Raw genomic sequence first — 12,426 nt, 5'->3', positions numbered from 1 at the left:
TGACGCCCTCTTTTTGGATGCGTTAGACACCCTAGAGCTTTGTCAGATATGGGCTCATGATAGTTGAGGAGATTGCTTTCGTTTGAGAGGAATGTGGAATCTAAAGCAATGGCATGGTACCATGACTCTGGAGAGAGCATCAGCCATGGTTTGTGACTTCCCTGGACCAGAAACAGCAGAATAATTGGTAATGCACCAAACTGAGGCAAAATTGTTGAATGCAAATGGACATTTTAACAATCTCTGTGGAATTCAGGAGAGCTATGAGGGGCTTGTGATCTGTTTCTATGTGAAGGGCAACCCCATTAGGTAATATGAGCGCAGCTCAACAGCCTATGTAACTGCCAGTGCCTCTTTCTCAATGGCAGCGTACCTTTGCTCAGTTTCCGTCAGGGCACTCGATGCAAAACATATTGGTTTCCTATCACCCATTCTTTTGCAGTTGGATAGGAACAGTGCCGAGGCCAGTGGAGGAAGGGTCATCAGCGATGACCTTGGGAAAAATGGGGTCGTAATATGCCAGGATGTCCAAGGAGATTAGTCAGTCGTTAATGGATTGAAAAGCATTGCATTGTTCAATGTCCCAGAACCATTGCTGGCCTTTCCATCTCGTAAGGGATCTGTGAGTGTGGTCAAGTTAGGGATAAACTAGCCTACCTGGTTTACCATTCCTAGTAAGCGCTGGATATCTGTAATGCACATTGGTTGGGGAAAATTGGTAATGGCCTTTGTTTTGTTCAGGTCCGCCATAATACCATGTCTTTGGATGATATTGCCTAGAAATTTTATGGTGGTCTTGGCGAATTCACACACTTGTCATTCAATGTGAGGCCTGCTATCTGGAGATGAGGACTTCTCTTGGCTTCTGGTCTGCAGAGCTGTGTATGAGGATGTTACCCATGAGGTAGATAACACATTATTTGCCCTCAAGGATTGTAGACATGGTATGTTGGAATATCTCAGGGGCAGACGCGATGCAGAAAGGGATGCGATTAAAGCAAAACCCATCAAATGATGCGATAAAGGTCATCAGCAGCCTGGACTCCTGGTCGAGGTATCTGTTAAAACCCACTGTTTGCATCAAATTGGTAAAAAGGATTTTTGGCAAGCTTCACCAGACTGTCGTCTACTGACGCCATTGGATGGACTTCTCCCTGCACAGCTTTATTTAGCTGCGTGAGATCCACGCAGAGCCGAAGGTGACCATTGGACTTGGGAATTGTAACCACACCAGAACACCACCGGGTTGGTTGTGTAACCGTGAAATAACACCCCCGTGCAACATGCAGTCAATTTCCTCTTTAACGTTTGTTAGTAGAGGATGTGGTACCCTCCTGGGGGTGAACAAGTACACTGGCATGGTGTCTGGGAGCAGAGAAGTGTGATGTTAATTTTTCAGCTTACCCAGCTCTTGAAAGAGTTGCAAAAATTCCTGATGGAATGTGGTCCTGGTGTTTGGTGGAAGGATCTCATCTATTTTCTGTATGATGCCAACTGTACACATGCATTCCTGCTAAATAAAGAAATACTTTGGTTATGCAGGATATAGAGGGCCTCTGTCACCCTTTGTGGCATGGTGTAGACGTAATCTAACCCTTGACTGTTGCTGAGATGCACAGGCAAGATGTCGGTCTGACTGGGGATTCTTGTCGTCATGGGCCAAGGTGTTTGTCGTATGGCTCCAACTGTTGTCTAGATTGGTGCCGCCATCACTACTACTACGTTTGACGAATGTGCTACGCCTGAGCTCTTGCGTAAAGGAACTGTAGGCAGACTAGGCTATTTATTTAAAACTAGTTTATTTACATTATTTACAACATATACAAGGTGGGTTACTGAGAAGGCATACCTCCTAAGAGTTGCCCATCTGCTGTATAGAGTGTCTAGCACATGACAGACTGATGTCAGTGCTACATCATCATCTACCTCAGGTTAGCATATCCATTCTGTTTAACCCTTTATCCTACAATAACTAAGGTAAAACATTGGGTCGGTTGCAGGGAGGTGTATTCTATATGGCCATGCTACACCTAATATAATACTTGATGCTGTTGCTGGGTACCAAAAAAAATCAATATTCCAGCACCAGTACTCTAACAACTTGCATTTAAAAGGACCTTTAACATGAAAAATAAAAGTTTCCAGGCAGTTCAAAAATAGTTGTAATGAAAATGATGTCATGTCAGAGAGGAAGAGTTTAAGATGGGTTTCAAGGCGGTTATTAAGTGTATAGAGAGTGGTGCAGGTGCAGAGAATTTTAGAGAAGGCGTTTCAACTATTAGGACTGCTGAGACTAAAGATTGTACCAGCAATGATTGGTCGGGGAGGATGGTAGATGACTGGTGTTAAAGGAGTGGAGCGCTTAGGAGGAAATGTAGGGCTGGAGGTGATCATAGAAATAGGATAGAGCAAAGTAATTGGAAGGATTACAGGAGAAGGATTTTGAATTTGAATGTGTTGAGGGAATAGGAAGCCACTTTAGGTTCATGAGACAAGAGTAGTGGGTGAACCAATGTTGTGCGGTCCAAGATACATGCAGCAGAATTTTGGGCCAGTTGAAGCTTACAGAAAATGGAGGATAGGAAACCAGCAAGGACATATTACAAGTGTCTGGAAGCGATGTAAGACCAAAAGATGTAGGAGCAGAAGTAGGCCATTCGGCCCATCGAGTCTGCTCCACCATTCAATGACATGGCTGATCTGATAATCCTTAGCTCCACTTTCCTGCCTTTTCCCCATATCCCTTGATTCCCTTACTGATTAAAAATCTGTCTGTCTCAGCCTTGAATATACTTAACAACCCAGCCTGCACAGCCCACTGTGGTAATTCCACAGATTGACTACCCTCTGAAAGAAGAAATTCCTCCTCATCTCTGTTTTAAATGGGCTCTCTCTTACTCTGAGATTATGCCCTCTGGTCCTAGACTCTCCCATAAGGGGAAATAACCTCTCAGCGCCTGCCCTGTCAAGTCCCTAAGAATCTTATATGTTTCAATAAGGTTGCCTATCATTCTTCTAAACTCCAATGAGCACAGGCTCAATCTACTCAACCTCTCCTCGTGAGAAAATCCCTTCATACCCAGGATCAACCTAGTGAACCTTCTCTAGACTGCCTCCAATGCCAGTATATCTTTCTTTAGATAAGGGGACCAAAATTGTTCACAGTATTCTAGGTGTGGTCTAATTAGTGCCTTGTATAGTTTTAGCAAGACTTCCCTATTTTTATACTCCATTCTCTTTGAAATAAAGGCCAACATTCCATTTGCCTTCCCTATTACCTGTTGAACTTGTATATTAGCTTTTTGGGCTTCATGCACAAGGACTCCCAAATCCCACTGTGCTGCAGCCTTCTGCAGTTTTTCTCCATTTAAATAATATTCAGCTCCTTTATTCTTCCTGCCAAAGTGCATAACCTCACATTTTCCCACATTATATTCCATTTGCCAAGTTTTTGCCCACTCACTTAACCTGTGTATATCCCTCTGTAGACTCCTGTTGTCATTCTCACCATTTGCCTTCCCACCTATTTTTGTGTCATCTGCAAACTTGGCGATAATACGTTCACTTCCCCAACTAAGTAATTAATATATATTGTAAATAATTGAGGCCCCAGCACTGATCCCTGTGGCACTTCACTAGTTACAGGTTGCCATCCCGAAAAATTCCCCTTATCTCAACTCTCTGTCTTCTATTAGTTGGCCAATCCTCTATCCGTGCTAATATACTACCCCCAACACCATGGGCTCTTATCTTATTAAGTAGTCTTATGTGTGGTGCCTTATCGAATGCCTTTTGGAAACCCAATTATAATACATTTACTGGTTCATCTTTATCCTGCTTGTTACCTCCTCAAAGAATTCTAACAAACTTGTTAGGCATGATTTCCCCTTCATGAAGCCATGCTAACTCTGATTGATTAGATTATGTATTTCTAAATGCTCTGCTATTACATCATTTATAATATAAACTCCAACATTTTCCCAATGACAGATGTTAAGCTAACTGGCCTATAGTTACCTGTTTTTTGTCTCCCTCCCTTTTTGGATAAGGGTGTAACATTGGCCATTCTCCAAATCTAAGGATTCTTGGAAGATTACTACCAGTGCCACCACTACCTCTGTAGCTACTTCCTTTAATATCCTAGAATGCAACCCATCAAGTCCAGGGGACTTATTGGCCTTTAGCCCCATTAGTTTCCCTAGAACTTTTTCTCGCGTGATAGTTATTGTATTTATTTCCTCCCCGCCTTTTGCCCCTTGATTATTTAGTATTTTTGAAATGCTATTAGTGTCTTCCATTAAGACTGAAGCAAATTATTTATTCAACTCCCCTGCCATTTCCTGTTTCCCCATTATTATTTCACCAGCCTCCTTCTCTAAGGGGCCTATGTTCACTTTGGCTTTTCTCTTCCTTTTTATATATTTAAAGAAGCTCTAATTGTCCATTTTTTAATATTACTTGCTAGTTTACCCTCAAAGTTTATTTTCTCCCTCATTTTTTTGGTAATCTTTTGTTGGTTTTTTAAAACTTTCCCAATCCTCTGGCTTACCTGCTAATCCTTGCCACATTGTATACTTTTCTTTCAATTTGATATTGACTTTAACTTTGTTTCTCCCATGTTCTTGAAAGGTCTCTGAGCAACTTGAGTTGCTTCCTGTATCACGGTGCTCTGGTCAGTTCGCTCACCCTCCCTGCAGTCCCCGCTCTCATCCACACAGCTTTCAAGGACCTTGTAACTGTTGGACAATTGCAAGGGACAATGTGCAATGGTGTTTCTTGTCACTCAACTTAATGAACACAAAATTCACTAAAAAAAAATTTAGCAAAATGTACCAAATATTTTTCAGCAGGTTTAGTGTCAGCTATGACTCAATTGGTAGCACTCTCACCTCAGTCAGAAGATGTTGTGTTCAAGTCCCACTCCAGGACTTGTGCACAAAATTCAAGGCTGGCAGTCGAGTGCAGTACTGAGGGAATGCTGCACTCTCAGAGGTGCCATCTTTTGGACGGGACATTAAACTGACTCCGTGGGCTAGATTATAAGCAGCCCATTGTGGCGGGAACTTTGGTGGTCAGATCCAGACCCACTTAATTCGAGAGGCCCTGCTTCAGCCTCCGGGCGGTGGGAGAATCTCCCTGATTAATTTGGAGGGCAGATGATGCTGATGTGGGATTCCTGGTTGCTGCTGGGATGTCAATTTGACTCATTGATGAGCCAATTGACACCCATTATCCCTGAGCCCACTGCAATTTAGTAGAGGCTCGGAGATTAAATGGTGGCCACATGTTTCTCCGATGTTCTTGGGGCAGGAGGTGTCAGCATGGATGATGCATACTCACAAAAAAAACCAAAAGAGGCAAAGGCAAGAGAAGAATTCCAGGCTCAATCCCTCAAGGCTGCCCTAGAAATAAAGGACAAAAGGCGCTCTTAAGGGATGCAGGAAAAACAGTGAAAATAAGGGATGATCCCTTAAAATACAGGACAGTGGGTCACCCTGGATGGGTGAAATCCTCATCGGCCTTACAATATCACAACCCCTTCTTCCCTCTCAAGTAAATGTAAAAGATCCCATGGTGCTATTTTAAAGAAGAACAGGGGAGTTATCCAGGATGTCCTTGCTAATATTTATCCCTCAAGCAACATCACAAAAACAGATTATCTGGTCAATAACACATTGCTATTTATGGGAGCTTGCTTACATGGATTTGCTGCTGCATTTCCAAAATTGCAACAGTGCCTACACTTCAAAAGTATTTATTTGCTATCTTGGTCTACCACTGTTCTTTGGCCTGACCAGCTGCCTTATGTAACCATTGAGCATATTTGTAATTGTAACTGTCTAAATTTCATGGCAGGAAGGCACAGGAAGAGATGATTGCTGAACTCAGGCAGCAGAAGTTTTACTTGGAGACTCAGGCAGGGAAGCTGGATGCTCACAACCAGAAACTTGAGGAACAAATGGATAAAATCAACCAGGATGAGCAAAGCAGCAAAAACAAACTGCTGGAGGTTGAGACCAAGCTCAGGGAGGTGAGAACACAAAAATGATGATAACATGGAAATAGATGGTAAAACTTGTGTATCTGGCCTGCACATCCAAGCGAACAACCAATGTTAATGGTGTGAAATTCAGAATTGAGTTGATGAGTGGCAAGTAACATTCACACCACAGAAGCACCAGACAATGACCATCTCCAACAAGAGAGAATCTAACACCTCCCCTTGACATTCAACAGCATTACCGCAGCTGAATCGTTCCACCATCAACATCTTGGCGATTACCATTGACCCGAAACTTAACTAGATCAACCAAATAAACACTGGCTACAAGAGTAGGTCAGAGGCTGGAAATACTATGGCAAGTAACTCACTCCTGTCTCCCCAAAGCCTGTTCACCATACACAAGGCACAAGTCAGGAGTGTGATGGAATACTCGCCAACAACACTTAAGAAGCTTGACATGACCCAGGACAAACCAGCCTGCTTGATTGGCAGCCCATCCACCATCTTAAACATTCACTTCCTCCACCACCGATGCACAGAGGCAGCAGTGTGTACCATCTACAAGATACACTGCAGCAACTCAGCAAGCCTCCTTCAAAACCTGTGATTTCTATCATCTAGAAGAACAAAGGTAGCAGGTGCATGGGAATATCACAGCTTTAAGTTCCCCTCCAAGTCACACATCATCCTGACTTGGAACTATATCGCCGCTCCTTCACTGTCACTGGGTCAAAACCCTGGAACTCCCTTCCTAACAGCATTGCAGGTGTACCTGCAGATGGACTGCAACGGTTCATGAAGGCAGCTCACCGCCACCACCTCGAGTAACTGGGATGGGAAACAAATGCTGGCCTTGCCATCGTCGCTGCCATTCTGTGAAAGAATTAAAATAGTTAACAGATGTGTGCTATTTGATTAGTAATGGCGATAATGGTTTTGTAAGCTGATATTTTTACAGGTGTAAACTCACCAATCATAGAAAGCACTGGGATTCTGATTTTGGTATCTTATCAGCTTTAACCAATAAAGGCCCCTCAAAGAAAGGAGAAACTGTGTAAAACTTGAAATTTACATCAACAACCTGTATTTATATAGGGCTTTAATATGATTAGAAAGCCTTAAGTGCTACACAGGTGTGCTTTAAAGCAAAATTTGACTCCAAGCCACATGAGATATTAGGGAAAATAACCAAAAGCATGGTCAAAGAGGTAAGCTTTAATGAATGCCTTAAAGGAGGAAAGAGAGGTAGGACGGTTTAAGGAGGGAATTCCAGAGCTTGCGGCCTTGGCAGCTGAAGGCATGGGCACCAATGGGATGTTCAAGAGGCTAGAATTAGAGGTGCACAGATATGAGTTATGGGGCTGAAGGAGGTTGGTGATAGGGAGGGGTCAGGGAATGGAGAGATTTGAAAACAAGGATAAGAATTTTTAAATTGTCGCATTGCTTAAATGGGAGCCAAATTTAGGATATAAGATGCCATCTGGTAATGATATAAATATATCAATTCAGTTTGTTTTTTTAACAGTAACATTGTAAAATTAGTACAGATTGCAGCAATCATTGCTGGTTGCTATATAGGAATCTTACTTTTGTGCTATTCCACAGGTCAGCTTGGAACATGAGCAGCAGAAATTGGAGCTGAAGAAACAGGGCAATGAATTGCAGTTGGCTTTGCAGGAAAAGGAGGCTCAGATTAGGAGTCTGCAAAGTACAAAAACTGCCCTGGAGAACCAGCTGCAAATGGCCAAGGCAGAGCTGGAGGAGACCACTGCTGAGGCAGAGGAAGAGATCCAATCTCTGAGGGTCAGTACCATCATCATGCCCAGTCTAAGTGTAGGGCTGATACCACCTGTTTATTTTTAGAAGATCTTTGGATGATGTTGTTAGAGATTTTGGAAAGCTGCATAGTGGGAGGATAAGTGTAATTTTTTGTCATTTGTGACGTAACCAAGGAAACGATCAGTTTCTGAGCGAGCTCTTTACAGAGCACTGTGGGCACGACAGAATTATGAAGTGCGTTTTAACTAGAGATGCCTTTGCCAGTGTGCAATATCTGAAACTATCCTTGACATTTGAGGGAGATTTTGACTGAGATCCATGCACTGTCTCATGTAACAGTCATCCTTTTGTTACCTCTGTTTTATGCTTTGTGATAGTGTGAATACCGTCCACAAACCACTACCTCCAATTATTTAGTCATGAAGTGCCCCAGCCTGTTATCACCTCAGAGGAAATGCGACACAAAGTGTCTGCTTCCATTTGCAATAGTCGACGCATAAACGTAGGTGATGATAGATAGCCAAGAAATGTATTAAGCCTCAATTTAACATGTATATAGGCCAGGATTTTATGGCCCCTCCTGCCCGGCGGGATATTGCGTTCCGGCCGAACTGGATGGAGATTTAAATGGCTCGCTGCATCCGCTGGGGTGAGACGCGCCGTGGCGGGGCTGTAAAATCCTGGCCTTGCAGTGTGAGTAATCAGTAGCATACATTGTTTATTATACAGTGAAGCTACTCAGCAGAACCTTGTGATATTTTGCTTCTTTTTCCTCAGGCACACCGTGATGAAATTCACAACAAGTTTGAAGCCCTTCGAGAGAGTTGCACAGTATGTACTTGAAACAGTTTACTCTGATTGCACGCACAAGTGTTAACAGCATTTTAATTGTGTTTTTGCTGAATTGTTGGACGGATCAAGAAATCTGATTGTCCTAGCCAATGAAGTGTATAATGATATCTAACAATGTGATTTAACCCTAATGCAGCTGCCTTTTATAAAGTTCTTTTTATTCTTTCACAGGACGTGGGCATCACTGGCTAGGCCAGCATTTATTGCCCACCTCTAATTACCCATGAGAAGGTGGTGGTGAGCTGCCTTCTTGAACCGCTGCAGCCCATATGGTGTAGGTATACCCTCAGTGCTGTTATGGAGGGAGTTCCAGGATTTTGACCCAGCAACGCTGAAGGATATATAATCGCTGAAGGCGATATAATTCCAAGTCGGGATGGTGTATGACTTGGAAGGGAGCTTGACGGGGTGGTGTCCCCCTGCATCTGCTGTCCTTGGCCTTCTAGGTGATCAAGGTTACAGATTTGAAAGGTGGCTGAAGGAGCCTTGGTGAGTTGCTGCAGTGCACCTTGTAGATGGTGCACGCTGCTGCCACTGTGCACCGGTGGTGGAGGGAAAGGATGTTGAAGGTGGAGAATGGGGTGCCAGTCAAGTGGGCTGTTTTGTCCTGAATATCGAGCTTCTTGAGTATTGTTGGAGCTGCATTCATCCAGGCAAGTGCAGAGAATTCTATCACACTCCTGACTTGTGCCTTGTAGGTGGTGAACAGCCTTTGGAGAGTCAGGACATGAGTTACTCTTCACAGAATTCCTAGCCTCTGACCTGCTCTTGGAGCCACAGTATTTATATGGCTGCTACTGTTCTGTTTCTGGTCAGTGGTAACCCCTAGGATGTTGATAGTGAAGGATTCTGTGATGGTAATGTCATTGAATGTCAATGGGAGATGTTTGGATTCTCTCTTGTTTGATATGGTCATTGCCTAGCACTTCAGCAGCATGAATGTTACTTGCTACTTATCAGCCCAAGCCTGAATATTGTCCAGTTTTTGCTGCATATGGGTATGGACAGCTTCAGTATCTGATGAGTCACGAGTGGTGCTGAACATGGTGCAATCATCCGCAAATATTCTCACTTCTGACATTATGATGGAGAGAAGGTCATTGATGAAGCAGCTGAAGATGGTTGGGCCTAGGACATTACCCTGAGGAACTCCTGTAGTGATGTCCTGGGACTGCGATGATTGACCTCCAACAACCACCACTTTGCGTTAAGCATGACTCCAACCAGTGAAGAGTTTTCTCCCTAATTCTCATTGACTTCAGTTTTTCTGGGACTCCTTGATACCACATTCGGTCAAGTGCCACCTTGATGTCAAAGGCAGTCACCCTCATCTCATCTCTTGAGTTCAGCTCTTTTTTGTCCATATTTGGACTAAGGCTGTAATGAGGTCAGGAGCTGAGTGGTCCTGGCAGAACCCAAACTGAGTGTCAGTGAGCAGGTTATTGTTGAGTAAGTGTCGCTTGATAACACTGTCGACGACCCCTTCCAACTCTTTGCTGATGATCGAGAATAGACCGACGGGGCGACAATTGGGTGGTCTGAATTGGTCCTGCTTTTTATAGAGTGAACACTTTCATCACTCAAAACAGCTGTTTTAGTCCATTGGAGCCTATTTTTTGGCTACTCGGCTTGTTTCAAATGGGAAACTGTCAGCAGAGAGGAGTTTTGGCTTAGACTTGATTGAGTTCCAGAGGTGTAAGTGTAAGTGTGATAAATCATTGCACAACATAGTTCCCAATGTTACATTTGGGGCCTTTTCTCACAAGAGTTTAGACTGTGTGTTTATGTATTTAAGCTTACCGCCCCAGCTGAGACCCAACACTCACTGACTTTGAGATTATCTTGACTAGCCTCAACACCAAATTGATCTTCTGGTAATGTGACCAGGATATCTAACAGGAATAAACCTTCCTGATTTATTTCATCTCCTTGGATCAGGTAGTGCTGCTGCAGGATTCATCTCCTTACTTCAATAATCTTTGAGATTGTCACAAGATCAGACCTGCTTTTAGATTTACTATTGAACAAATGTACAAGTGAATAAACAAGAATATAACACGTATTTTTACAGAAGGTATACTAGGACTTCAAAAGGAAACTAAAAGGTCACAGTGCATACTCTAAATTACTTTGGAAACAACATTTGAGTTACATAGTGATCCATTTTTTTCTCTCCACCAAAGAGACTGCATTCTCTTAATTGATTTTCCTCTCATCCCAACTCGTGTATATTTCCTCACCTGTCCTGAGTTTGAAGATGCATTACTGAACTCATCACACCAGTCTGTGTTTTTATGAATGTGGTGTTGCTTGGCTCCCTCCTTCAAGTCTACAATTTGAAAACAATTTCTAAAAGGTATTTGTATTATTTAGCTGGGAGGTGTAGATTTTATATAAGGCATACTTTTAACTCTCCGTACTGTGACTGAATTTAAAGGAACAACCCACCATGCTGAAACTAGCGAAAAAAATTGTCACACTGCATCTAAGTATTTTCAAGTTTATTTGCAAACCTGCTGTGTGCTGTTCTGTGTATCATCCGCACATGAAATAGAAGTGTAAATATTTTGAAATTTAATAAAGCTGAATGTGCTCTGAGCTGTAAATTGGTCAGCATGAATTTAGCCTGGCTTTAACTACTAGAGTTGGAAATGTACAGTGACTGGTCAGCGTTAAGGTGGATGGATACTCTTGATGCAGTGATGAACTTCGTTAATTCTTGTATGGGACTCTAAATGAGGGTACGCAATCTTAGTGGAGAAAAAGGTGACTTTTGGAAGCTACAATATCCCTAGCATCACGGTTGAGTGGTGTTTGATTGTTTTGACTGCTAACTGAAATAATGATGGGAAGGGAGGGAACAGGGCAACAGTTTTTGGGTTGGGGAAACCTGGAAGAATCCCACTAGGACCTTATTTCCATTTTTGAAATCTGTTTCCCAGCCAGATTGCGATGCTAACTGTTGAGTGGGTAGGTCTTCAGCACCAGGCTTCAGCTGCAGAAAGGAGGGAGGGAGAGATGGGGACTGCAAATGGGGGCTGGAGAGACTGGGGGAGGAGGGAAAGAAGTTTGTGGAAGGGGTTAGAAAGATCAGGAGCGGGGGAAGAGATGATCTTGGAACTCTCTGGAAGACATTTGTGGTTTGCGGGAGGAGATCATAGGCTGTGGAGGACATCAGAAAGGCATTTCAACCTTACAGGGCTGTTGAGGGATGTTGTGTCTGATTGCTGGAGAGTTATAATGTTTGCTTTGGGGGGCAGGGGGGGAACACTCCTTTTCCTAAATGAGCCATATGCCTCCTGGGAATATGTGGGTTGCCTGCACCCCACCACACATTTATTACACTAGAAGTGGGTGGGTTCAAGATTTTTGAAGGGGTGTCCCTGGGGTCTGTGTCTCCCAGCAGTGATCAGGCCATATGTATATATCTTCAAAAAGGAAGTTTTGGGTAGTCAGGGAACAGTCTCTGTAAAGTGTTTAAAGCCAATTTCTGGGCTTTGATACGTGGTTTCTTGGGGTGCTGGGATTTGAGGCTGACCCAGTGCTATGTGGAGGAGATTTGTGTTCAATAAAAAGGAATGGAGGGGAGGCAGTTCAATAATAATTTACTTAATGGACAGTGGCTAAAATTGTTTACTTAATCGAACTGACTAAAATTGTAACTTAGAATGACATAAGAGGATAGAGTATATTTGGTGAATTAAGTATTGGCATTAGGATGTTTATTTAATAAAATGATCTAGAGCTCAGAGATTTTATTTGAATGCATTGAATACCTAAATACCTTGCAG

At 43.0% G+C, this 12,426-nt stretch overlaps 1 protein-coding gene across 1 annotated transcript in view; it reads left to right on the top strand.

Annotated features, from left to right (window-relative positions):
* The window catches only part of cita (citron rho-interacting serine/threonine kinase a), a 225,547-nt gene that overhangs the window by 124,533 nt on the left and 88,588 nt on the right, over window positions 1–12,426 (top strand). The window contains exons 22-24 of the mRNA XM_041203457.1: window positions 5,857–6,031; window positions 7,610–7,807; window positions 8,561–8,614. Of these exons, the coding sequence (XP_041059391.1) occupies window positions 5,857–6,031; window positions 7,610–7,807; window positions 8,561–8,614 (427 nt within the window). The remainder of the gene's footprint in view (window positions 1–5,856; window positions 6,032–7,609; window positions 7,808–8,560; window positions 8,615–12,426) is intronic.

The sequence above is a fragment of the Carcharodon carcharias genome, chromosome 13, assembly GCF_017639515.1.
Source record: "Carcharodon carcharias isolate sCarCar2 chromosome 13, sCarCar2.pri, whole genome shotgun sequence".
Lineage (NCBI taxonomy): Eukaryota > Metazoa > Chordata > Chondrichthyes > Lamniformes > Lamnidae > Carcharodon > Carcharodon carcharias.
Note: the sequence above shows the minus strand (reverse complement) of the source record. Positions and strands in the feature narration are given on the sequence as shown.